We start from the raw sequence: 25,627 nt of genomic DNA on the forward strand, positions 1-25,627 counted from the left end.
GGATGGTGCTGTGCGTTCAAGGCCTTTGTGTGCTGGAAACCCTAGCATCGCCCCTGACTCAATCCCAAAGTATTCTTTTTCTTTGCTCACTTGCATGTGTGTGTGTGTGTTGATACTGGGGCTTGAGCTCATGGCCTGGAGGCTTTCACCTTTTTGTAGCTGTTGTTAGTCATGGAGCTTGAACTCAGGGCCTGGGAGCTCTTTAGCTCAAGGCTAGCTAGCACTCTACCACTTGAAGCCAAAGCCCCATTTCTGGTTTTCTGGTGGTTAATCAGAGAGAAGAGTCTCATAGACTTTCTTGCCTGGGCTGGATTCAAATTGTAATAATCAGATCACAGCCTCCAGAGTAACTAGGGCTATAGGCACGAACCACTGGAGCCCAGTTTTCCGAAGTTTTCTTTATCTACAAATGGGCTATGGAAGGCTAAGCTCAGATAGGCACCAGACACAGGAAGGGTGATGGAAGCAGATGTCAGGTTCTTGGAAACAGCAGAGAGCGCAGGGTCTGTCTGGCGTCCTTTATCTGTAAGTCTGTGCAGCTAGCTCATGGGATATGTGCACTGACTGGGTCTCTGGTGGATAAGCAGAGTTACCACACAGGCACACTCTCTGGCTTGCCTGAGATGATTGTGTTGTCTTAAGTATAGTTGTCAAAACACCTTTGAAACGATTCCAGTTCCAGTGATGCATTGCACAGCCACTCTACTTACAAGGTATTTTAAGTTCCAAGTGTGCCTGAGTTATTTAGCATTTCCTTCTGTAGACCTTCCTAAGGACATTTCACAGAACAGACTGGCATACCTTCAAGGGGAACTCCATCCACAGACCGGCAATCAGAGAAGACAAACGCACACCAAAGAAGGAAATGCAGGCCTGTGCTCTTTTGTGAAGTCTTGGGCAAAGCTCCAAGACTCAGCTCTCCAGGATATGGAGTACAGAAAGGACAGGGGAATGCTTGCCTCCCCTTCTTCTCCCCTCCCCCAGCCAAGGGTCACCCTCTTTGGGCAGCCAGCTCCTGGTGTCTGACACGGATTGGAGTTCTGCTGTTTTGTTGTTTTGACTTGTGACTGGGTCTTGCTTCTTATTCTAGGCTGTCCCAGATGGTGTCAGTCTAGCCCAGGCTGACCTTGAGCTGGAGATCCTCTAGCCTCAGCCTCCTAAGAGCTATGCCTAGTGGGTGATGTGGTATTTCTTTTAGGTTTAGGAAATGTGGCTTGAGGCCACAGGAGCAGTAGGAAGAGGGGTTTATTTATTGTCTGCCTATGCTGGGCACTGAGAAAGGTTTTCTGGTCTATTGTTTTTATTTCTATTTTGTGTGTGTGTGTGTGTGTGTGTTGATAAACTGGAAATAAGAATCTCAGGAATATCTGTCTGTCCCCACTGGCTTCAGTCTTTCAAATCCTCAGATCGGAACCCCCTGATTTCCTAGGATGACAGGCACGAACCACTGGCCCCCAGGATACTAGGGCTTACTATTACTCCCCCCCCCCCCCATTACATGGCGATGGCTCATAATCGTTTCACAGGTGACTGTGGCACCAGCCGGGGTTGTCGGGGCTCCTAAGTAGAAGGGACAAAGCGACAGGACAGACCTGCCTTGTAAGGGCTCCACTTGCACCCTTAGATGCGACCAGCAGGACACACAAGTTGAGAGACCCTTGCCCCTCCTCCTCCGGGGTGCGAGTTGATCATGGTCCCGGCCTCCCAGATTCCGTCTCCACCTTCCATCTGGCCCCTCGCACGTGCAAGGCCGCGTCCCCGGGACGCGGGGCGCACAGTGGGGCGGCTGCGGGGCTCTGCGGAAGCCCGGGAGTCGGCGTCTCCAGCCCGGGGGGCCGGGAAGCCGGGTCTGGGCGGGGACCGGGCCGCCGGGCTCCTCGCCGTGACATCAGCCCTGTGCAGTGCGGTGTGCAAAGCCCGCTGGTTGGCGCGGCGCGGGACACGCCTTCCCGGAGCGGAACAAAACGGCGCGCGCGCGCGCGGTGGGGTGCACGCAGCCCCGGCTTCCCGAGCGCCCGCCGTCGCTCCGCCGCCGCCAGGTGAGTGCGCCCCCCGCCGCCGCCCCGCGCGGGGTCCTCGGCGGCGCCCCCTTCCCGGCCACCGCCCGGCCCCGGCCCCGGCCCTGCGCGCGCTCCCCGGGGCGCCCCCGCCCGCGGCCGTCAGAAAAGTTTGGAGGAAAAGTCACCCCGGAGGAACCGCGGGACGAGGCCGGCGCGGGCCGATCCCCTCGTTCCAGAAAGCGCCGCGCCCCTCCCCAAGCCGGGGCTTCGGGGACCCCACGTTGGCATCCGCGGGGGGGCCCTGACCCAGGGCGACCCGGCTCTCCCCGCTGCCTGCAGGTCGGGCAGAACAATCGGCGATTCTGCGGGGCACTGACGCCCTTTGTATGGCCGAGAGATGAGGGCATCCGTGCCACCCCCTCCCTGGCCCTCCTCTCGCAGGCGGAACGTGCCCGCGCCCGGGGGACTGGGGAAACATCTGGCCCTGTGGGCGTGGTCTTGGGCCTCGGGGGGGCCCAGAGCGCAGGTGCGGGTTTTCCTTTTCTTAAAAAGAGAGAGATGAAAACTGCATGGTTTCACCTCCCTTCCTCTCCTCCCAGGTCTTGGTGCCAGGTGGGGACCCCATGACTCAAACATGGAAGAGCTACAGGGACTGTTCCGTGGCTTGAAGGCTGGGGTGGAGATGGGTGCCCACGATGAGCACAGTCGAGCACCTTGCAGTGTGTGAACAACACACCCGGACAGGTGTTTTACCTGGTGGCGAGGGCAGGTGACGGGGCAGATGATTCACCTGGTGGCTACAACTTGGCCGCGATCTGCACACTTCAGGCTCCTCTGTTATCACCGGGTGGAGGTCGGGGGTGCCCTCCCTAAAGTGGGGGGCTCCAGCCTGAACCCCTGTTCCCCTGGGGGTGATTGAATAGGCAGGTCTCCCACTACCTTCTCCGTGGTCAGTGTCTTGGAATACCACTCCTGCGGCTCTGAGAAGCCCAGTAGAAAAGTTTTATCCTGAGGAGGGTCTTGAAGGCTGGCAGGCTGACTCTTAGATTTGCCTTGGCCCTACACCACTGACCTTGAACAGGTGATCACTTACTTTTCCCTGCCTCAGTTTCTGAGTGGGTATTTGGTGCTAGCATTACAAAAGCCTTTCCACAGGATTGTGCTCAAGTACCGCTGCCTTCTGTCCTCCCCTCTCCCCTTTCTGGGGCAAACCGAGTGGCCTCCGTTCCTCAGACCATCTGGGGATTGCCAACAGGTGGAACTTGACAATTGGGTACTGAGTTTTCCTGGTGTTCACTCACGTGCTGCCTCCCGCTGCCCAGCCACACCTTTGGAGAGTCTGACCTGAACCCTAGACTGCTGTTTGCATTTTTATGTCCTCCTCACTGCAGAGTGCAGGCTGGAGCTTCTGCGTCTCCCTGTGAAGGACCCTCTCCTAGGTGATGATAGCCAGGATGGAGACAATCTGACAGAAAAGGAAGTTTATCTTGCACAGGGTGTGGTGTTGGCCTTGGCCAGAGGCACTGTTCCTGAGGCCTCCATGCCTAGGGAGTGGGGAGCAGGGTCTGGGTGTGGAGAGGGTGCAGGAGGAACAGAAAAGCAGGCCCAGGAGCTCTGACTGGCCTGCTAAGCAGAGTGAAAACCAAGGGTATCCTGGATTCTTTGCTCCTAGCACCTGCCCTCCTAGCCCACGTATTCTCTTTAGTAATTCAGTCTTCCCAGAGCCAGAATTACAGCTTAGGTAATGTTGATTTGATTGGTGATTAGTAAACACTGGGTGAATGAAGCCAGGTGGCTAGACTCATGCCTGTTATTCCCAGGAAGTTGAGACTGGAGGAACACAAGTTCAAGTCCAGCCTGGGCTACAAAGCAAGTTAGAGTCCAGTCTGAGTTACCTAGTAAGACTGGATTAAAAAAAAATTTTTTTTTTAAACACAACAAATGAACATTTGTAGGAATGGCCTTTCAGCTGAATTACCTTACTGGATATTAATAAATTTTGCTAATAGTTGCCAGGCAGGTTTTTCATTTAGGTAGTGATTACAAACAGGTAAAGTTTTTATTCATTGTGGATTTCCTGATTGGAAGGCTTTCCTGTAGGCTGCTAGTTTATGCAAGCCTGATTCTGGGTGAGAAGTTGACTTGCTAGGGGCCTGTAAAGATGCAAGCATTAAACATTTTGGAGATCCAAAGAGATGCCAGCAGCGAAAGGATTCCTCCAAGTCTGTAGTTTCCTATTATGCAGACCCAGTGGCAAATACCGAGCTATAAAAACCAGCCATGAGAGTCAGAACTGGTCTCTCCTGAAGATAATAGTATCAGCTATCTGCACTCGTTGTGTTCTGGGCAGGTGCTAATTCCTTCACGTGTATTATCTTGACAATTTATGGGGTGAGTAGGTGCTTGCTGCTGCTGGCTAATGAAGAAACCAAGGCTCTGAGGTGGAGTTAGGAACTTGCCCAGGACAGCAGCTGGTCGCCTCGTGCAGTCCCTGTTCAAGCAGAGACGGACTGCTCCTATAACCTGGTATTATTTCTTTACCGTCTCCCTCTTTTTTTCTTTCTTTCCAGGTCAGCTCCCTCTGGAAACGGCTGTCATTTGTGAAACATTAACTGTAGAAGACAGCTCTGCAGTGGCTTACTGATGATGTAAAGGCAGATAGAACTTTGTGGTTTGGGCATGGATGTGGTCAGAGTTGGAAAATCCAGTCTTTAGGTTTTCACTCTTGCGGTGTGGCTGGGCAGGAGAGGGAAGGAATCCTGCTGTTTTCCAGCAGACCTGATGCATGTTTGAGTTTTGGGACCAGCCTTGCAGGGGAAAAAAAGCCTGGAAAAGAGCAAGAGAGGAAGAGAGAGAGAGAGCCAGAGGCAGGGTGGAGTGAGCGAGAGAGAGAGAGAGAGAGAGAGAGAGAGAGAGAGAGAGAGAGAGAGAGAGAGAGCTACTGTTGCTGCTGCTTGGGGAAAAGGAATGGAGGGTCTACAGCCCTGACAGGCAGTCAGTCGCCTGCTGTCTCCAGTTGTCAGGAATTTATATGGTAATGACGTGGCTTGTACTACACAGTTCCCCAGGAATGTGTCTGACGTCAGCACTGAGTAATTCCCATGTATGGTAAAGTGTGTAATTAAGAGACAGTGAGTGTTTCCAGACTCTGGCATTTCCAGAAGGCAGCGTCTGGCTCCTCTACCGTGCCGGGGGAGGAAGGAACAGCAGGTTTGCAGCTGGAGCCTGGCCTAACCAGGTGGCCCCTCTTCCCCTGGGCATTCTCTTGAGGGGGGTGGTGTGGGATGGCGTTCCTGGACCTGCCAGCTGCTGGCAACCTGTGTTTATCGAGGCTAAGTGCTCCTTTGTTTTTACTTTTTAAAAATTCATCAAAGAAAAACATCCAGGTCTTTTTGTTTAAGCATGTGGGCTAGCTAATTGTTACCATTCTAGATGACATCATTTCAGACGCAAGCAAATCCAATTACTTAATTCGTCTGCAAAGCCTGATTATGATATAGAATTTTCTGTTAGTTTCAAAATACTTAGAAGAAGCCGTAGAGCAGTGCCTTTGCATTTGCGAAGCCCTGGGATTCATCCTCAGCAACTCCCATCTCCCTGCCCGCCTCTCCCCCCTCCCCCCCCAAAAAAAAGCATAGTAGGGACACACATCTGTAATTCCTACTACAGGAGTCCTCAGCAAGAGGATTAGGCTGAGAGGCCTGCCTGCCTAAAACTGGATTTTAGATCCCACACCCAAAGTCCAGGGGTCCCCTGTTAGGTCTGGCTACTCCCTTCCATATGCCAAGTTACAGAGACACAGCAGAGAAAGATTTATTACATGGCAGCATGGGAAGACAGTACTTCAGTAATCTTCAGTCAGCCTCAGCTTAAATAGGGAGATTTGGGGGCAGAGGGTGAGAAGGGTAGGCATTGTTAAGACAGTGTCAACCCGCAGGTGTAGCTTGACTGGTCTTTAGCTCAGCCTTTGACTCTAGATACCTGTCAGGAAGCCTATAACATTTGACTGTTTTCTTCCAGATGATAAGAAGATTGTTGAGGGGCAGTTTGCTATTGTCTTAACATGCTTATTGGTGAATCTCTTCTTCTTGAGGCCTAAGGTACTTATAAAATGACTGCAGGAGAAAATGACTCAGAGCAAAGGACAAAGTCAGGGTGGGTGATAGTATCTAGCTTTAGTTCATTCACAGGCCTCGCCAAAACAAAAAATGTTTTCAAGCTAGGCACCAGTGGCTCATGTCTGTTCTTGCTACTCAGGAGGTTGAGATCAGAGAATTTCAGTTTGAAGCTAGCCCAGGCAGTAAAGTCCATGAGATTTTTAATTCCACTTAACCAGCAAATAAGCCAGAAGTAGAGTTGTGGCTCAAGTGGGAAAGTGCCAGCCTTGAGTGGAAAAGAGCTAAGGAACAGTGCCCAGGCTCCAAGTTCAAGCTTCAGCGCCTGTACAGTAAGAAAACAGAACCAAACTTTTTTTTTTGGTTGGTCATGGGGCCTGGACGCTGTCCCTGCACTCTTCAGCTTAAGGCTAGTGCTCTACCACTTGAGCTGGTTTTCTGGTGGTTAATTGGAAATAAGAGTCTCATGGACTTTCCTGCCTAGGCTGGCTTTGAACCGTGATCCTCAGATCTCAGCCTTGATTAGAGGCGTGAGCCACCAGCGCTAGGCCAGAACCAAACATTTTTAAGTTGGCTTTTACAAGATAAAACAAATGAAAGGACTAGGCACTTGGGTCAAGAAGTAGAGAACTTGTCTATATACATGAGTTCAAAACCAACAACAAAAGAAGTCATACCCCCCCCCCCGCCCCCAATTTCCTCTTTCATGGGCCTTCAGATAATTGAACTTCAGTGGTAGAGACCTCTGCTATGAAAGACATTGGGGGACCAGAGGGGAAATGGAGAGACACAGCATTGCCCTCGGCAGCTCCCAGTCCCATGAGAGCCATGGGGAATAGGTTTGAAAGCAGAGTGCTTCTGGAGTCATCATAGCTTAGTGATGCTGGATGACTCCTAAGAGTCAAGTTCAAAGTTCCAAAGAAACCAGATACTGGGCTCCATGCAGCTGAGGTGGTACCTGTGACATTTCTCCATTCGCTATTCCTCCATGAGGGACTGTTACCTTCACGGGAGGTCTTAGGGGTCACTGGTAAGATGCAGGCTCTGTGAGCTCTAAACCACCCCTCCCTTTTCCTTCTGTTCTTGGCTGCTGTATGGATCTGGGGGTGTGGAGAAAGACATTGAGCTGCTTAGCTGGAAAGGATGACAAACACTCCTGTGTACCTGGCAGATACCAAACAGCTCAGGTAACCAGAGCAGCACATTTCTAACTAGATAAACACCTGACAGGTCTTTACTGGACCAAGAGGGTGGAGATGTAATCCTTCTGGCTGGCTGTAGGGAACAAGGGATTAGGGGGTAGGAGAGACAGGTCTTTCCACTGGGAAAATAAAAATGTGGAATGGATTTTCAGGCCTGGGTGACTGGGTCAGGCACCCCTGATGTTCCTTAAATAGGAAACATGACCCACGGAATCCATCAATCTTAAGAGGATAGATCCAAGATGGTGGCACTCACAGCTGCAGAGGCAGAAAGGGAAAAGACTCACACTTACTCCAAATTTCCTGTAAGTCAAGCTGAAGTCTCAGGTCCAGCTCTAATGGGACAAATGAGTGAGAAAGAGCAACAGGTTATGTTAGTTGCTTTTCAGAAGAGTCTTATCATTGATCTAGTTTGAAGTTCCTAACTGTTAGGGAAATGAGTCCCTTCCCATAGCTTAGTCCACTCCTTCTCTTCTCCACAGCTTAGCATGCTCCCTTCCTAGGCAGCAATAGGCCCGTGTAGTAAAGGCAGTAAAAAATCAACTTCCAGCCCCCTTTACCTTGGGACGGCACTTCTCTGGGGGCAGCTTCCACCATATAAGAGCCCCTTAGAGTGGCCTGGGCAGTTGCAGGACCCTTATCTATTATTTGGACAGCAGCCATCAATCCTAGTCCACAGGTCCACACCAGGGTCTCCACCTGCTAGCCCCTTCTAGCCCCTCCTAAACCTCCTAGCTTATATAGGTCACCCTGGTACTTCTTGTCACTTCTCCCTTGTGAGAAGGAGTCTTGCCGGCCCCCTTTCCCGGCAATAAACCTTTCTTTATTTTCTGTACCTGGATGTGGTACTCTGGCAGAGTCTAGTTAATCTTAATTTGCTATCACTGACCCAACTGGATATATCCAGCCACCATAAAGAAAATTCAAGTTTTATTCTTACTGGGATTATCAAGACAGTGAGGGGAAAACAAACCAGAACACAGACAGCAATTCCCAATAGGAATATAACTCTCTGAAGAGAAACCACTGTGGATTTTGTGATTATAGAAAGTAGCAATGATTCTTCATCACTGGAGCCATGTACTAGAGATCCTGATGTAAAGACAGGGCCCCGGCTTGTGGTCTCATGTAGTCAGACAACTGAGGTGCTGAACCCCAAAAGAGTTAACTAGTAGCTTGTCCCAGACTCCCTAGCTGGTTGACAGATCAGTCAGGAGTTCCTGGTTCCCAACTGGGCATATAGCTTCTCAGGACTGCTCCTTCCAGATGTGCATCATCTGGCTACACATCTGGCAGGGTGGTATGAAGGCTTGGGTAGGCCAGTCTATTAATGGTGTAAGATACCATGCCATTCCTGTCGTACATTCTGGTTTAATCCGGAGGAGGGAAAGGAGAGGGAGTGGTCTCTTTGTGAGACACAGGCAAATGAAACTAAAAGCAGAAAGTAACTTGCTACAGATTCCTAACCTCCAAACAGCACAGCCTAAACCATCCTGGGGAAAGTTCTTTGCCACAGCAGGTCTTCAGTCTCCCCGGCTTCAACCTCCCCCAAACTGGGAAGTCAATTGAAGAGCCAAGTCCCCCTCTAGGCCACAAACAGAAACAGCTTTCCATTTAAGGCAATCCAGCCTCCCACTGGCAGAATTTGGCTGCTGGAAACAAGAGGCTGGGTGGAGCCGGTGGAGCAAGAAGGTGGCCAGGACTCTGTACAGGGTCCCCAGAGGGGTCCTCATCTGGGCAGAGTGAGAGCTAGGGGCCCTTCCTGGCTATGGACATTCTCCAGAACTGTCCTCTTAAGGAGAGAACCCCAACACCAGGCGCAAAGGAACAGCCTGGCTAGAGGCATCCTGAGCAGATCTCCCTGCCTGACAGGTCCCTGGGCTTCACCCATCTCTCCGCCCATGTTCCCAATTCCCCGGGGCCTTGTTGGATGTGGGTCCCTGATGCGGGGCCAGGGAGAACAAGGGGAGGCCTGTCTGGAGCTTTGGGTCTCCCCCAGCGGGAGCTGGGCCTTGTGTCTGGGAACAAAGCACTGTTTGGCATGGCTCCCCACCATGTGGTTAGGGGAACTTTCCTCCCTTCGGGGTGTCCCTGGGGACACGAGTGTGACTCCTGCTGGTCATGAGGTCTGGAAAGGGAGGAGAGGGCTAAGCATGCGATCCAGCCTTAATGAACCCCATGCTTGTCCTGTTCAACCTAGAGACTGGGGTCATGGAGGAAAGAGGTGGATGGAGCTGCCATAGAATCCAGCTCTGCCTCTCCCCACTGAGAGATGACAAGCACGTTGCCTAACATCTCTGAATCTTGCTTTTCTTATCTGCAATGCGGGCATGTACTATCTACCTTCAGATGACAGGGTACATTGGGATGATACCCTTTGACAGTCTGGTGTGCAGTAGGTGGCGGGGTGGTCTGGTTCCCAGGGTCAGGGCCTGTCTGCCTGTCTGGCTCCGTGTGGCTGAGCACATCTCCCCAGAGCTTTTGGAGCTGTTGGAATTGTCTCCTAGCTCACTGTCAGAAATGGGCTAGGTGCTGGCTGGGGAATAGAATGGGTCATGATTGGCTTAGATGATTTAGGCTCTGTCCCTACTCAGAGATAAGCGTTTCCCTTGAAGAGAACTGCCATTCCTGAGCAAGAAGGGAAGAGTGGTCAGGCAGTAATAGATGTTCCCTTCCTGTGAAGTTGCCTTTATGCTGGGTGGTTTTTTTAGCCCCAGCCTTAGCTCAGTGAAGGCATTTGTCCTGGAGTCTTCAGGACAGAAAGGGGTGAAGGACCTGTGGGATATGAAAGGCTGGCAGTGGGAATTGGTGCCTGTCTGCAGGTGTGTCAGAGGTGTGCCCCAGCCTGTGGGGCTGGACAGGAGGTGGGAGGGGGCACCTTTCCTGAAGTCTCCTGTCATCTTGGTAAGAATGGGCTCTATAACCGGGGATAGTGGCAAGCTGGCATTACCAATGCCTTTCCCTCTCCTTCGGCCCTGCTGCTCCCTCTGCTCGGGTTCACTGAGCCTCCCTGCTAGATCCCAGGTTCTCTGCAGGTCCACTGGGCCCAGCGGTGACCTGCAGTCCTCTGCCTCAAGCACCCCTTTCTCAATTGTCTATGGAACACCGCATAGCAGGTGCTAGGCAGGGCCCAGAGACACCATGGAACGTGACCTGCTCTTCTTGAGCCGAGACCCATGCCATTGTCTCTGGGAAGCTCTCTGGCGGTGGAGGCTGTGTTTCCCTTTAGCCTGAACATTGACTCTGGCACCAGGACAACAAGTTCTCAAAGCCACCTCCTGTTTTCCAGCAACTCTCCCACATAGGACCTGGGGCTTTGCTCCTTCCGCTTCTTTATCTCCTCTGGCTCTACCCCCCCCTTTCCTAGCCCCCTATGTCCCTTTTACTTACCAAGTCCGGGGCCACACTGGTATCCATCTTGCATCCTCAGTCCGGGAGCCGGGAAGAGCTCGCCTCTCTTCGTGGTCTTGTCTCTTCCTGTCCTGTCTGTTAGGGGAAAGAGGGAGATGAAAGGAGAGAAGCTGGTTCCATTGCTCTCATCTTCTGTTCTCCAAGGTCCTGTGGCCTACACCCTCTGGTGTACCACACCGCACCTCATTCAGTCCTGAGAGATACTTCTAAGCAGTGGCTTCTATTTTCATCTGCAATTTTAGATGTAGAAATCAAGGTTTGGAAAGTTTCCCAGGCTCTTAGACCTGGTGAGTGGCAGGCTCAAGATTGGACCACACTGTGGGTCTGAACTAAAAAAAATACCTCCAAGTTGATCCAGACCATCTGCTTTGGGCTCACCTGGGGTGCTTATCCAAAAAGCCATATTCTGCCAGGCACCTGTGGCTTGCACCTGTAATCCTAGCTACTCAGGAGGCTGAGATCTGAGGATCTGCCCCTATGCTCGTCTTTTGACCATCTGTGTTCTGCTCATTTGTGAGCTTTCAGAAACAGTTGTTTTGGGGGTTGTGAAGGTGGCTTAGTGGTAGAGTGCTTGCTTTGCATGCACGAGGCCCTGGGTTCCATAGCTCTCAGCACCACATAAGCAGAAAAAGCTGGAAGTGGCGCTGTGGCTCAAGTGGTAGAGCACTTGCCTTGAGCTGAAGAGCTGAGGGACAGTGCCCAGGCCCAGAGTTCAGGCCCCATGACCAAAACAAACAAACAACAACAACAAAAACAAAAACATGTTTTGTGAATTCTGCTCAATTTGTTTATGTGTGTGTATGTGCATGTGTGCGCACGCACCCATCCTAGGACTTGAATACAGGGCCTGGGTGCTGTCCCTGAGCTTTTTTGCTCAAGATTAGTGCTCTACCACTTGAGCCATAGCTCCACCTCTGGCTTTTCGGTGGTTAATCAGAAATAAGATTCTCACAGACTTGCTGCTGGCTTCTCAGATTTCAGCTTCCCAAGTTGCTAGGATTACAGGTGTGAGCCACCAACAGCAATGCCCCGCTGATCTGTTCTTTTGAGGCTATGCTTTGTGAGTAGTACCCTCACCTGCATGCAGCCTGGCTGGTCCCTGGGCAGTGCCTACAGCCTCCTTAATAAAACCTGTGTCTTATGCTCGTTTGTGTCCTGTTGAGTGTCTTGGACACAGAGCTGACAACCCAACAGCCATTGGTAACTAGCACTGGATGGAAGGAGGGTCCCCAGGAGGAGCTGCAAGGTGTTGTCGAGAAGAAACTGGAAGTGAGCCAGCAGGAAGTGATCTAGTGGTCCCCAGAGGGCTACCACTTTTCCCTTTGCTTCTCAGTCTCTGCCTGGTGCTTTTCTGTCATGGGTAATCTCTTCTCATTGCTTTGTGAACTTAATTCCCATTTCTGTGTTCCTTTTCAGAATGCCAAACTGGGGAGGAGGCAAGAAATGTGGGGTGTGCCAGAAGACCGTCTACTTTGCTGAGGAGGTCCAGTGTGAAGGCAACAGCTTCCATAAATCCTGCTTCCTGTGCAGTAAGTCCCACCCAGGCCGGCCAGGCCTGCCCCTATAGTCCGGGCCTGTCAACACCCCAGGGAACGGGTCCCACGGGATGTAAACAGCTTGACATTTGGCTGAAGCACAGCTGGGGAGGGGAAACACTTAAGGGCCTCTTTGTTCCCTTTAGAAGCTGTTTTCTGAGGGGTGAACTGGCCAGGGCTGGTTGGGGTGGCAGGCGTGCGGGGGCTGAGAGCCAAGCTGGAAAGACTTGGTTAGGAAAACTTTCCACTCTCTTCTTTTCTCTCACTCACTCGCTTGTCCTTTCTCCCAGCCCCAATTCCATCATTTCAGAGGAGGAAACTGTGTGTGTATGTGCTGATACTAGGGCTTGAACTCAGGGCCTATACACTGTCCCTTAGCTTTTTCGCTCAAGGCTGGTACTGTACCATGTGAACCACTTCTGGCCACTTCTGGCTTCTTGCTAGTTCATTGGAGAGAAGAGTTCCATGTTCTTTCCTGCCCAGGCTGGCTTTGAACCACAGTCCTCGTATCTCAGCCGCCTGAGTGGCTAGGATTACAGGCATGAGCCACATGTCCTCAGCAGAAGAGGACACTTTTCGTGCAAATTTTACTAGCCTTCAGATCCAAATTATCACTCGTGAAAAGGCAGCAACCTTCTGATGAAGGTCAATGTAGAGGAAGGTGAGGCTCTTCCTTCCTTAGCCCTTTCAAGCTATTTCATCCACTTTCTACATTCCATTCCTACTCCTCTCCTGTGAGGAGAGGAAGAAGAGGCTCCAAGTTTGTAGCTATCCCCTCCTAAAAATCTAGAATGAGAGTTACTGCATTTACAAGTCTGAAAGAGTAAGAAATAGGCACAGGATGCCGAGTCAGGTCTACCTAAGAACCCTGTCTCCTCGATGCTGCTCTGGTTCATACCTAGTCCTGATGAAGTTTCCAGGAAGTGCCAACTTGGAGGAGCCTCTCTTCTGATTCCTGAATGGTTGATTTGATATGATCAGAGCAGAATGTCCACATAAGAAAAGTCACCTACCACAAATGCATTTTAGAAACACAGTTGAATTGTCTGTTTAGATGAAGGACAAGTTTATCAATTTTTCTCATCAGCATTTTATGAGGCTGTTGTGAGAACTGAAAGGAACTTGTGAAACAAAGCACTTACCAGGCACTGGTGGCTCTCACCTGTAAACCTAGCTATCCAAGAAGCTGAGATCTGAGGATCTTAGTTCAAAGCCAGTCTGAGCAGGAAAATCTATGAGACTCTTAACTGCAGTTAATCAGCAAGCAAACAAAAAAACAAAAAAACAAACCCAGAAGTGGAGCTCAAGTGGTAGCTCAAGTGGTAGAACACTAGCTTTGAGCAAAAAAAAAAAACTAAGGGACAGTGCCCAGGTCAAAAAGTAGTGGCACCAGGGATGGGAAGGTGGCTCAGTGATAGAGTACTTGCCTTGCATGCATGAGGCCCTGGGTTCCATTCCTCGGCACCACATAAGCAGGGAAGGAAGTGGTGCTGTGGCTCAAGTGGTAGAGTGTTAACCTTGAGCTGAAGAGCTGAGGGACAGTGCCCAGGCCCAGAGTTCAGACCCCATGACTACCACCACCAACAACAAAAAAAGTACTGGCACCAAAAAACAAAAAGCACTTAAAGCATCTGTGGATGCTCAATAAATGACAGACACTTCTTTGGTGTACACGCATGCCTATGTGTACACATACACATCATGTTTATTGCTCTGGGATTTACAGCCATGTAGTGTGACAGAGAAGAGAACTCCCGGGGATTTGATGTCCCAGCCTCTTTGGATGCTCTAGGGAAAGAATGACCTGCCCATCATGCATTGTGTGAGACCGTTGGGAGATCTAAGCTTCCTTTGCTCCCCGGTGGACTGGGCTCTTGAGAACAATCTATGTGGACCAAGGGTTACCTGTTCACGGAATGTTGTCCACACTTTATCCACCCTGAAGCCACCGGCACAGGGCAGACAGGGCCCCACACTGCCCAGTGAGTCTGGAGTGACAGCCTCAGGGTTTTTGTGACACCAAGCTCCAGGGCAGCTCTGCTGGCTTCCGGTCTGCAGTCTGCTTATTACAGTTCATCACTCAGATTTTCCAGCGGTTGCTTTTTTTCCCCCCCCAAGAGAATCAGGGAGGCCTTGGCCCTGACTAGGAAGAGGCTCTAGGCTGCGGGGGTCCAAAGGGCCTCTGCTCCCAAGTGTTACTTAATCATAGATGAAGAGAAGCCAGCTGTGCCCCAGAGTCCTGCCTGCAGTCCTGCTGTGGAGGGAGGTCAGGAATTCAGGGGGTGGCATAGGAAGGAAGGAACAGTGCCTGGGCAGCACGGAGTGGGGGTTTGAGGGGGTGTTAGGGATTAGAAACAGTTGCGGAAAGTCAGACTGGGGAGCAGGGGGAGGGAGGGTATTATGCAGAGGAAAGAAATGGTTGGTGTATCTCTGGGGTCTCAGGGTCTGGGCAGCTCTTCCTGGATGTCAGGGCACTGCCTATGCCCAGTGCTCTGGGTCTTCACCTCGTGTGCCAGCCCTCTGAGATTTGCTTAGGAATTGCTTTATTGGGTGGTTAGTGTCCAGCTTGAATTTAGGGTAACCCACAGATCAAAGGACTTTACCTCCTAAGGAAGGGGGAGGCTGGCAGAGACTGGGCCTAGATGGCATGGAACATAAGAGCCATTGTCCTTGCTGGCTGGGCCCAGGGAAGTCCCCAAAAGAAAAAGAAAAAGAAAAAAAAATATAGAGTGTGTGTGTGTGTGGTCAGTTGTGAGGCTTGAACTCAGAGCCTGGACACTGTCCCTGAGATTTTGTGATCAAGGCTGGCACCCCACCACTTGAGCCACAGCTGGTTTTCTGGTGGTTAATTGAAGATAAAAGTCTTGTAGCTCAAAGCCTAGGCTGGCTTTGAACCTTGATCCTCAGATCTCAGCCCCCTGAGTAGCTAGGATGACAGGTGTGAGCCACCAGCACCTGGCCCAAAAGAAGTTTTCATCATTCAAGTTCTTGGCTCTGGGTTCAGCCCAGCTTGGTGCCTACATTTCCTTTCTTGAGAGTCTGGGCTGGGCACAAGAAGACTGGATGATGTACTAGCACTTTCCCAGGACTTAAACCACTGTAGTCTCAGTAGGGCAGGCAGTTCCCATTAGCGGAGGGTTCAGCTCTCTCAGAGGAGAACTCAGCTCTGGCCTGGAGCCTGCTGGAAGCTCAGCGCCTATCCCTCATCTGCAACCAGGGTGGGCTGATGTGAGCAGCCACCTTGTGGACAAGAAGGACCACGTGTCCTAGCCTGATGGTGGTGGCTAAGAAAACTGATGCCTGCAGACTTGCCCTCTGCTGTTCCCCAGAGGCCTAGAGCACAGAGGAAGCTTGCAGAGCATGAATATGCCCTCTGACCTTCAGGGTGAAGTTGAAGGTCAGTTTTCACCCTTCTGTGCTTACTGCTTGACCAACACTAGGGAGCCTTGGGCTGGCAGAAACCCAGCAGTGGAAATCAGGGGCCAGGATCTGGCCTTGCCCTGCCTCTGGTTATGTGAACTTGAACTGTGTGTCGCCCCCCCCCCCCTCCCCCGTGGGCCTTGTTTTCCTTCTAGAGAAAAATGACTCTCCATCTTGGCTGGAGCAAAGTCACTGCCACTTTCTTGTACTTCCAAATGGCATCGCTAGGCCCCACCCAGCCAGGTGGTATCTGGAAGTACACCTTCCCGGACAAATACACTAAGCCAGTTTTTTGTTTTTCTTTTTCTTTTCTGGCAGTACTGGGTTTGAACTCAGGGCCCTAAGATTGTTCAACTGGCACCACCACTTGGAGCCATACCTCTAACCCTGCATTTTGCTGGTTATTAGGAGGATGGAGGTCTAGCGTACTTCTACCTGGGCTAACCACAAACCATAATCCTCCTGAGTAGCTAAGACTGTAGGCATGAACCTTGGTTGCCTGCTTTTTTATTATATTAGTATTATTTGGTAGAAATGATTTTCATAAGGGATAGAAGGAGTAGGGAGCATGTTCCAAACCTTCCCTTACACCTTACAAAAGAGCTGAGTTCTCTACTATGAAATTTGGAAGGAGATGAAGGGACAGAGGCCCTAGGGAGAAGTGGAGAGTGGGCCGGGGTGGGCAGGCCACATGTCTAAGAGAACTCAAACCACAGGCATAGGCATTTCCTGACCAGCATAACAGGGCAGCCATCTTGAAGGTAGCAACAAGTAGGCCCTGATGTCTCCTCTGTGCTGAAGTCTTGCTGGTGACATCAGCCAAAGAGGCTTGGTTCCCCAACCACTCTTTGCTTTCTGCCTTCCCTCAGATCTTGGAATTTCCAGTTCAGTGTAATGTCTGGTGGGAATAATTTCAGGCCAGTTCTTGACTCCTCACCCTAGAAGGGAATGTTGGAGCCTTTAGCCTTCTGTTCCCTGCCTTCTTCCCTAAAGCCAAGTCCCGGGGGTGGGGGGAGGTGATAGGAGGTTCCATATTTGGGTGGCCCAGATTATAGGAATTAGGTGGAGATCTCCAGGGCAGGACAGAAGGTCCTTATTTAGTCTGAAGCCTACAACCTGGGGCTCAGGGTGAGAGTTTCTGGTGGAGGACTGGACCCTTTAAAGGCAAGAACAAGTTGTTAGCCATTAAACCGATCTTCTATCTCCTTCTCTCGGAGACTTAAGAGGATCTGCTTTTTCAGAGGTATCCTTTGGCTTCTGGCTTCAGAGGTGTGTGTGAATGTTCATTCAGGCCCACCAAATCCCACCCAGTTAGGATGACAGGATGAGATTTAAAGAAAAAAGATGAAGTGAGGTCTTGTGAGAAAAATGGTTGGAAAAGTTCGTGATCTCTTGAGGCCTGGGCCTGACCCTTGCCTTCTCTGTCTCCCAGTGGGAGCAGCTTTGTAGAGTTCTATAAAGTAGCCAATGTTTATTATGGACCTGTTACACTGGCTACTGTGGGCAATGTGTTGCAGGTAAGACCTCAGTGGAGTCTTAGAACCACCTTTTGGGGTAGACACAATCACCTGTGTTTACAAATGAGGCCACAGAGGCTGCGAACTCAAAATCGCTTGCTCTAGCCACAGCTTGGAAAGAAGGCTAGACTCTGATGCCAACTCTGGATCTTCTTATGCAGGAAGGCGGGGGAGGCCCACAGGTTTTCTCACCCTATTCCAATCTCTCTTTCTCCTGGGGACCAAGAAGTTCTTTCCAGTGTCTGCGCTCACATTTCCCTAAGACATAGTGATTTCTGAGAAACCACAAATCCTGATTAGCGTGGCCTGTGTCTCATTTCAAAGCCCGCCATGTTGGGTACTTAATACTTGCTCAACTTTTCTGCAATTCAGGACCCATACATATTCAACATTTCTCCAGTTCACCAGCACACCCCCTCTCAACTCCATCGCTGCACAGACGTCTCCCAATTCCATTGTTGGAGTAGGAAACTCCTGCCCTTCTTCTTTTCTGCTTTCTCCTCCCATGGTGGGACACATGGCCTCTTTGTCAAGGTCAGAGGGAAGAGCTTCATCTGATGCCCTGTAGGCTGTGATCCCTGGGTTAGTGCAATGGTACGGGGATCTGAGGGAAACATGGATTCTTGGAAGTATATGGGGAGGTGGGGATGTACACATACTATCCTTCTGCCCTCCGGCTCATTGGCCACCTCATTATCCTCTGTTTCTTCTCCTTCTTCTTTTCCTCCCCCTCCTCCTCCTCCTCCCCCTCCTCCTCTTCCTCCTCCTCCTCCATTGGGCTTGAACTCAGGACCTGGGTGCTGTCCTAGAGCTTTTTTGTTCAAGGCCAGCACTCTACCACTTTGAACCACAGCTCCCCTGGGTAATTGGAGATGAGTCTCATGATCTTTCTTACCCAGGCTGGCTTTGAACTGCAATCCTCAGATCTCAGCCTCCTGAGTAGTAGTATGAGTCAACAGCACCCGGCTTGTCCTCCATTTCTACGCAGCTCCTAAGAGGGCAGGATAATATGCGCAAAATGCCCAGAGAGCTTCAGGAACAAACTGGCTATGGCTCACTATTCCTGTGTCTCCCCTACAGTGGTCTGTAAGAAGAATCTGGACAGCACCACTGTGGCCGTGCACGGGGAGGAGATCTACTGCAAGTCCTGCTATGGCAAGAAGTATGGGCCAAAAGGCTATGGCTATGGGCAGGGCGCAGGCACCCTGAGCACAGACAAGGGGGAGTCGCTGGGCATCAAGCATGAGGAGTAAGTACAAGATCTTCTCCCGCCCTTTCTGGGGTTCTCTACCTTGCCCCTGAATTTGCGCATTTTCATCCAGTTTTGGTTAAGCAGTAGAAGGCTCAGAAAGCGATTGATCTAAAAGGGAGAGCTAAGGGCTGCTGCATGGCTCAAGAGCTAGAGCGCTTGTGCATTTTGTGGGTCTAGAGGTTATGGCTCAACCCATAGGGCCACAAAGACTAAACTCTTAAAAACCCAAGAATTTCTTTTTCTGTGTGTGTGTGTGTGTGTGTGTGTGTCAGAGAAAGAGAGAGAGAGAGAGAGAGAAAGAGAGAGAGAAAGAGAGAAAGAGAATGAGAATGAATACTGGGGCTCAAATTCAGGGCCTGTGTACTTTTTCCCAGCTTTTTTGCTTGAAGTTGGCTCTCTATCACTTGAGCCACACCTCCATGTCCAGCTTTTTGGTGGTTAATTGGGTGACAAGAGTCTCATGGACTTTCCTGCTTGGTCTGCCTTTAAATTGTGATCCTTAGTCTCAGCCTCCCAGTTCCTCAGGAAGCTGAGATCCGGAGGACATGATTTAAAGCCAGTCTGGGCAGAAAAATCCTCAGGGGTACATCTCTAAAATAATTATCAAAAAAGCAAGGCTGGAGGTATGGCTAAAGGGGTGGAGCACCAGCTGAGCAAGCTAGTTGATGAAGCTTGAGGCCTGAGTTCAATCTCCAGTACTGGGCAAACAAAACAAACAAACAGACAAAAAAAGAAAGCTAGGCCAGTGGCACATGCCTATAATATCAGTACTCTGGAGCCTACAACCGAAGGATGGCCAAGTTTAAGGCCAGCTTAGGTTACACAGGGTAATCCTGTCCCAAAAACAAAACAAAAAATGTAAATAAATACAATTAAAAAAATAAAGGGAGCAGCCAAGGACCCAGCCAGGAATGCAACAGGTCAAGCTGTTCCTGGCACTGAGCATGCGTTGTATATTTCTATAAACATCACCCGAGCTGGGAGGGGCCCCAACAAATATTTTTATCCAACTTCCTCATTTTGAAGACGAAAAAACCCAGGAGATTCCTGACAAGTGGGTTTCTGACCCAGCCCAGGGCTTGGGAGCAGCGTCGCCAGGCCAGCCTTGCTGTCAACCCGTGAGAGAAAGTCATTTCTTTGATTTGGACATGCCACAGGGAGACACTGGGTCTCCCTGGCCTCTGACCTGCTGGTGTGTGGGGCTGTTGTCTGTTAGCCTGGCCAGTGCGTCAGTTCTGGGGAAACAGGCAGAGATGATGGACGAGTTACTAAGTTTCAGCCAAGGTCATTGCCCTTGGGGAATGATCTGTTACTGGATTTCTTCCGGAAAGAATCTAAGAATAGACCAGCTGCAGAAATGAGGAGCTGAGGAGGGGTTTCTTAGCAAACGAGGTGTGAAATGATTCTGGGGTTTTAACTGGGTGATGGAAGGAAGTATGAAGTGTCCGTGAATGTAACACGCTGCAGAGCCTTGCTTCGTCCATCTGTGCCATGGGCGACAGCCCTTGTGTTTGTGGATCTTATCCGTGGAAGGCCAGTCCCACCTGTATTTGCTACTGAAAGTCAGTTCATCCTGTGTACTTCCTCCATGCAGAGCACCTGGCCACAGGCCCACCACCAACCCCAATGCATCCAAGTTCGCCCAGAAGATCGGCGGCTCCGAGCGCTGCCCGCGGTGTAGCCAGGCGGTCTATGCAGCAGAGAAGGTGATTGGTGCCGGGAAGGTAAGGTGCTAATGGGCACAAGGTGCTATGGCAAGAAGACACCTTCCAGAAAGGTAGACCACAGAACTTTGCAAATAGCGACCGTATACCTCTGCTTGTGATCACATTACTTTTTCTCTTTCTTGCTTTGTCCAGTACGAAATAGAAATTTTTTTTAAAATACCTAAGAGGAGCTGGGAATGTGGCTTAGTGGTAGAATGCTTGCCCAGCATGCATGAAGTCTTGGGCTCCCTTGGTTCGATTCCTCAGTACTACATAAACCACAGAAAAAAGCTGGAAGTAGTGCTGTGGCTCAAATTAGAGTGCTACCCTGAACAAAAGAAGCTCAGGGACAGTGCCCAGGCCCTGAGTTCAAGCCCCAGGACTGGCTTGCGCACACGCACACACACACACACACACACACACACACACACACACACACACACAGAGCATAATTAACAAACAAAATTCCTAGGAATTGCTATTTCGATGACATAGATGGGCATAAAAGGTAAAGTACTAAGTACTAAGCAGCAGAGAAGTGAGTAAGAGTTGAAAAGGGAAAGGCAGAGGGAAGCTCAACCCTGGGGAGCAGGGCATACTTTTTAGGTTCTGTGGGAAGGAGCAGAGTCAGAGCTCCACTGAGGCAGCTGGTTTGGAAAAGTGAGGTGGGTGGTGATCCCTTTGTGACCCAGTCCTTCTCCAGCCTGGAGAGCGAGGGTAGCAGCCTCTGCTTTATAGAGGAGGACACAAAGCTGGGTGAGGTTGCACGGGACACTGAGAGAGGACTGGAACCCCCACGTCAGCTCCCCGGACCCCGCCACTCTTGCTTGAGCACAGGGGAAGGAGCCTGGGGCGAGGGGTAGTGGCATGGAAATCTGAAAGCACCCAGCTTCCTTTCACTCCCTCCAGCCTGGACACCCGAGTCTGTGCTGAGATCTGTCTGTCCTTAAAAGGCATTGTTTGTCCTGCCCGACTGCTGCCGGCCCCTTGCTTTTAGATTAGCAGTGTTTTTAGAGTTTAGCAGTGTGGTCTACACAGCAGCCTCAGCCTGCTCAGCTGTTGTTGATGGAAGCCAGCTGTCAAGCAGTCATACCGACCGTGCGGCTGCTGCTGCTGTGCCAGAGTGTGTGCGACTGTGTGCGACTGTGTGCGACTGTGTGTGTGTGTGTGTGTGTGTGTGTGTGTGTGTGTGTGTGTGTGTGTGTGTGTGTGTGTGTGTGTGTGTGTGTGTGTGTGTGTGTGTGTGTGTGTGTGAGTGATTACTGTGCACAGACCTGAGCCTGTGCTGCCACCTCTGGTCACCTCTTAGAACTACTCATGGCCTTTTATGGAAGCCACGCTGCCGCCAGGCGCCTGCCCCTGACTTGGATGCTTTGTAGAGACCCACTCTCCTTCCTCAGTCCCACTAGACAACACTGCCCCAGGGCCTCCTCCCTGCCGGACCCCCTGAAGAAGTCATTTAGTGCTCACTGCTACCTTGTGAGGGAGGTATGGCCAGACCACTCCCAGAGCTTGCTGGCTAAGATAAAGTAAGACCTGAGTTCCAGGACCTCAGCAGGTGGGCTCTTCTAGAAGAATCCTGTTTACAAATGTCTGTGATGGGCCATGTGCTGGTGGCTCAGGCCTGTAATCCTAGCAATTCAGGAAGCTGAGCTCTGAGAACTGTAGTTCAAAGTCAGCCTGGGCAGGAAAGTCCATGAAACTCTTACCTTCAATTAACCACCAAAACACTGGAACTGGAACTGGAGGTCAAGTGGTAGAGCACCAGCCTTGAGTGTTTAAAAAGCTAAGGGACAGGACCTAGGCCTTGAGTTCAAGCCTTGTGACCTGCACAAAAGAACAAAAACAAATGTTTGTGTTGTGTGGCCAGACATCAGCCATCTAGGAAGTGAGTCCACACGGCCCTCCTGCCAGGTAGGCAGAGGACCCCGGGGAGGACACTAGAGAGGCCATTCACCAGTGTGTGCCAGCCTGAGGAGTCCAGAGGCCTTTGCTCATCCTGCTAGTCTGCAGGCAGAATGGGTGTGGGGAAGGTCTGTCTAGTTGCCGACGGGGAAGCAGCTCTTTGGATGTGGCCTCAGCCCCATATTTCCTTTGTGTGGTGTGCCTGGTGCCACTTACATTAAACTATTGCAGCATGCATCTGGAAATAGGGTAAGGTTGGTTGAGGTCAGTCCCTGCCCCAATTCCCCAAGGGATCCAGCAACCCTGGGTCACCTTCTCCCAGCAGCCCCTGCCTAGGAGGACCTTTCCATCATGGCTTTCAAAGGGCACAGGGACATCCTGGTTACTAGCAGTAGCACTGACTGTCTCCTTTCTTACCTAGTCCTGGCATAAATCCTGCTTCCGGTGTGCCAAGTGTGGGAAAGGCCTGGAGTCCACCACCCTGGCAGACAAGGATGGCGAGATCTATTGCAAAGGTGGGTAGTTTCGCTGTTTTTTGTTTTCTTTTTCTTTGCTGTCAGTTCTGGGGCTTTGAACTCAGGGCCTGGGTGCTGTCCCTGAGCTTTTTTGCTCAAGGCTAGTTACACTCTACCATTTGAGCCACAGCACCACTTTCGGCTTTTTGCCAGTTAATTGGAGATAAGAGTCTCTCAGACTTTCCTGTCCAGGCTGACTCCAAACTATGATCCTGGGATCTCAGCCTCCTGAGTAGCTGGGGTTACAGGTGTGAGCCATTGGCACCAGGCAATAATTTCACTTCTTACTGAGGATCAGGAGGCTTGAGATGGGAGGGAGACGGAAGCTGTATCTCTCCTTGCCTTAATATCCACAAACCATTTCATGTGACTCTTTCCGGTCATGGATGGGGAAACAAGCCAGAGGGAGGACTGATCGGATTCCGCTGGATTCCCATCTGATGATCTTCAATCCTTACAGGAAATGGGTCCCTCTCACAACTGAGCTGGACAGTTGCTGTAGCCACGGGGGGAACTCCCAGGGCTGGTGGGAGGAGCTGCTAGGCAGGGAGCAAAATGTCTTTACCCTGTGTCCTCTCTCTGCAGGATGCTATGCTAAAAACTTTGGACCCAAAGGCTTCGGCTTCGGACAGGGAGCTGGAGCCTTGGTCCACTCAGAGTGAAGCCGCCATTGCCCGCTGCACCGTCCACTCCTGTGCTTCTCATTGTCACCCCCCTGCAGCAGCCTCGGCGCCCCCCAGGACCTCGCTCACTCAGCCCTGCCACACATCACTAATGACTTGAACTTGGGCATCTGGCTCCCTTTGGTTTAGGGGGGTCTGGCCTGAGCTCCCACCTCACTAAGGAGTTCCCCTGCCTGTCCTCTGATACTACCACCAGTAGGAGACACCTGTCTTTTTAGTCTAAGTGGGACCAGACCCCCCTCTCCCTACACTTCACCCCACAGCCCTCTGCTTTTGGCCTCTTAAGCTCAATGTCCGACAGCAACCAGCCAGGGCACCTGGGCCACATCTTGAAGTCTAAAGGAGGAGCAGCAGCTATAGGCCAAGAGGAAGCAGACCCAGAAAGAGGCAGGGAAAGGCGGTGGCTTACTGGACCGTAGGGGTTCTCCTGTGGTAGAGGATAGGCTGCTGGTGTCTCTCAGAAGAAGTCTGAGGAGTCCCAGTCGAGTAGTCACTGTGGAAGGCTGAGATGTGTACAGGCATGGCCCTAACCCTTGGAGAGGATCCCCTTGCTTCTCTGGCCTGAGTCTGTGGAACTGGTGGACTCCCATTTAGGACTGGAGGATCCATTCTCAGGAGGTCGTCTGACCCCCTTCTGCATCTAGTTCCTGGTTTGGAGAATCAGAGTGACATACTTCCAACACACATTTGAGTTTCTTAGTGGTCCAACTCTTAGGGGAGTTGGCACTGGCCCTAACTATGGGTCCTGAGGCTGCAGTGGGCAGCTCCTCCCTGCTCCCAGCCCAGCCCAGCCTGGATGTGGAGGGAGGCAGACAGCCTCAGCCTTCTTTCAACATTCCTTCTCTCTGTGCCCACTCCTTACACCTCCCCTTGTACCTCCACCCCTGGGCACCTTTGCTGGCCCTATAGCTCCATTTGTTCCAAGCCTGCAGGTCAGGAGCAGCAGGCTGAGAGGGAGGGGCAGCGTCCACTGACAGGACGCTGTCTGTAGCTGCAGAAGCAGGCTGCGTTCAAGCTGATTTCCCATCTGGTCAATAAAGCTGTTTAGAACAGAACTCTGGTGTCCTGACCCTGTGTCTGCCAGGCGTGGCCACACCATCCCCTTGGAATCTGGGAGGGAACTGGATCATTAACATTAGCAAGAAGGTGGGAATGAATTCACTCCAGCTTTTTCTAAGATCCACTGACCTCTCAACATCAGTTCTAAGTGACTCGTGCAACCTGAGTGGTTCTACCAACTGAATGTCACTGCCTGGCCCCTACATCTGGGCATGGGAACTGCACGGATTTGTGCATTTGAGGGGCTCGTCTAGATCCCCAAAATGCTCAAGACTTCTCCCAGCTTGGAAAGCCCGGGCCTCAAAAGGAAACTCAGCCAGAGGAACTTCCAAGTCAAATGCAGAAAGCTCGCTTCTGCCTGGGGAAAAGGGGTGGAGAGACCAGGGGAAGTCTGCTGCCTAGTAAGGCCAGACTTTAGGAAACAGGTGCTTGAGATTGCAGGGTACCTCATTTTGTAGAGAACAAATATGTCATGCTTCCGGGCTTGAGCTTCCTGAAAATGGTTCACATTGAATTTTCAAAAATATGAGCAGAAGCTTTAACAACAAGGCCTTGTGTGTCCAGAAGGCCAGCCAGCCCAACAGTGGCACACACACACACACACACACACACACACACACACACACACACACACACACACACACACACACACACACACACACACACCTCCACCACCACCACCTCCCATGGGAGGCACAGGTGAAAGCTAGAGCTGAGAGGTGACTGCCGGTCCTGGGTGGGCACTGCCTGGGCTCCCCAGCTGTAGGGTCAAGGTGACCTTGGCCCTTGCGGCCTGCACCTGACCTGGCCCGCTGGAGGGGCTCAGGGAGGTTTCTGGGCGGAGGTTCTGTGCACACACCTGGGATCCAGGAGCTCCAGGTTCTCCACAGGAGTGGCCGGGACGGGCGCCTGGGCGCCCAAGGGTGGGGCCACGCTGCCCTCTGCTGGCTGCGCGGGCGCCTCGCGGGTCCCCTCGCCCAGGACTGTCCTCCCAGGCCCCTTACTGGTCCGCAGCGCCACCACCCGACGTGGGGAAGGGGTCGGAGCGCACCTTCAGGGGGAGAAAAGCCGAGGGCTGTAAGCCACGCCGGGCGGGGCCTGGAAGCCGGTGCACGCGGGGCGGGGCAGGCGGGGCGGTCGGTGCAGGGCGGGCCTGGAGGGCGGGACCTCGGGCCCGGGCCGGGCACTGGGGCGGGGCGGGGGGCGGCACTGCGGCCCGGAGAGGCCCGCGAATCCGCCCGCCGGGCGACCGCGCTGTGCCAAGACGACGCCAGGAGGCGCTGTGGAGCCAGGTTGAAGGCGGCCTC

At 51.7% G+C, this 25,627-nt stretch overlaps 1 protein-coding gene across 1 annotated transcript; it reads left to right on the forward strand.

Moving 5' to 3' along the window:
* The first annotated feature begins 1,944 nt into the window (after positions 1 to 1,944).
* On the forward strand, positions 1,945 to 24,316 carry Csrp1 (cysteine and glycine rich protein 1). The gene is made up of 6 exons (XM_042701209.1): positions 1,945 to 2,039; positions 12,145 to 12,257; positions 18,281 to 18,449; positions 20,047 to 20,176; positions 22,485 to 22,578; positions 23,164 to 24,316. The coding sequence occupies exons 2-6, from the start codon at positions 12,146 to 12,148 to the stop codon at positions 23,238 to 23,240; spliced, it is 582 nt and encodes a 193-aa protein (XP_042557143.1). The 5' UTR covers positions 1,945 to 2,039; position 12,145; the 3' UTR covers positions 23,241 to 24,316.
* Positions 24,317 to 25,627: the final 1,311 nt, after the last annotated feature.

Source organism: Dipodomys spectabilis, unplaced genomic scaffold (assembly GCF_019054845.1).
Source record: "Dipodomys spectabilis isolate Male_0828 unplaced genomic scaffold, ASM1905484v1 ptg000288l, whole genome shotgun sequence".
NCBI classification, from domain to species: Eukaryota; Metazoa; Chordata; class Mammalia; order Rodentia; family Heteromyidae; genus Dipodomys; species Dipodomys spectabilis.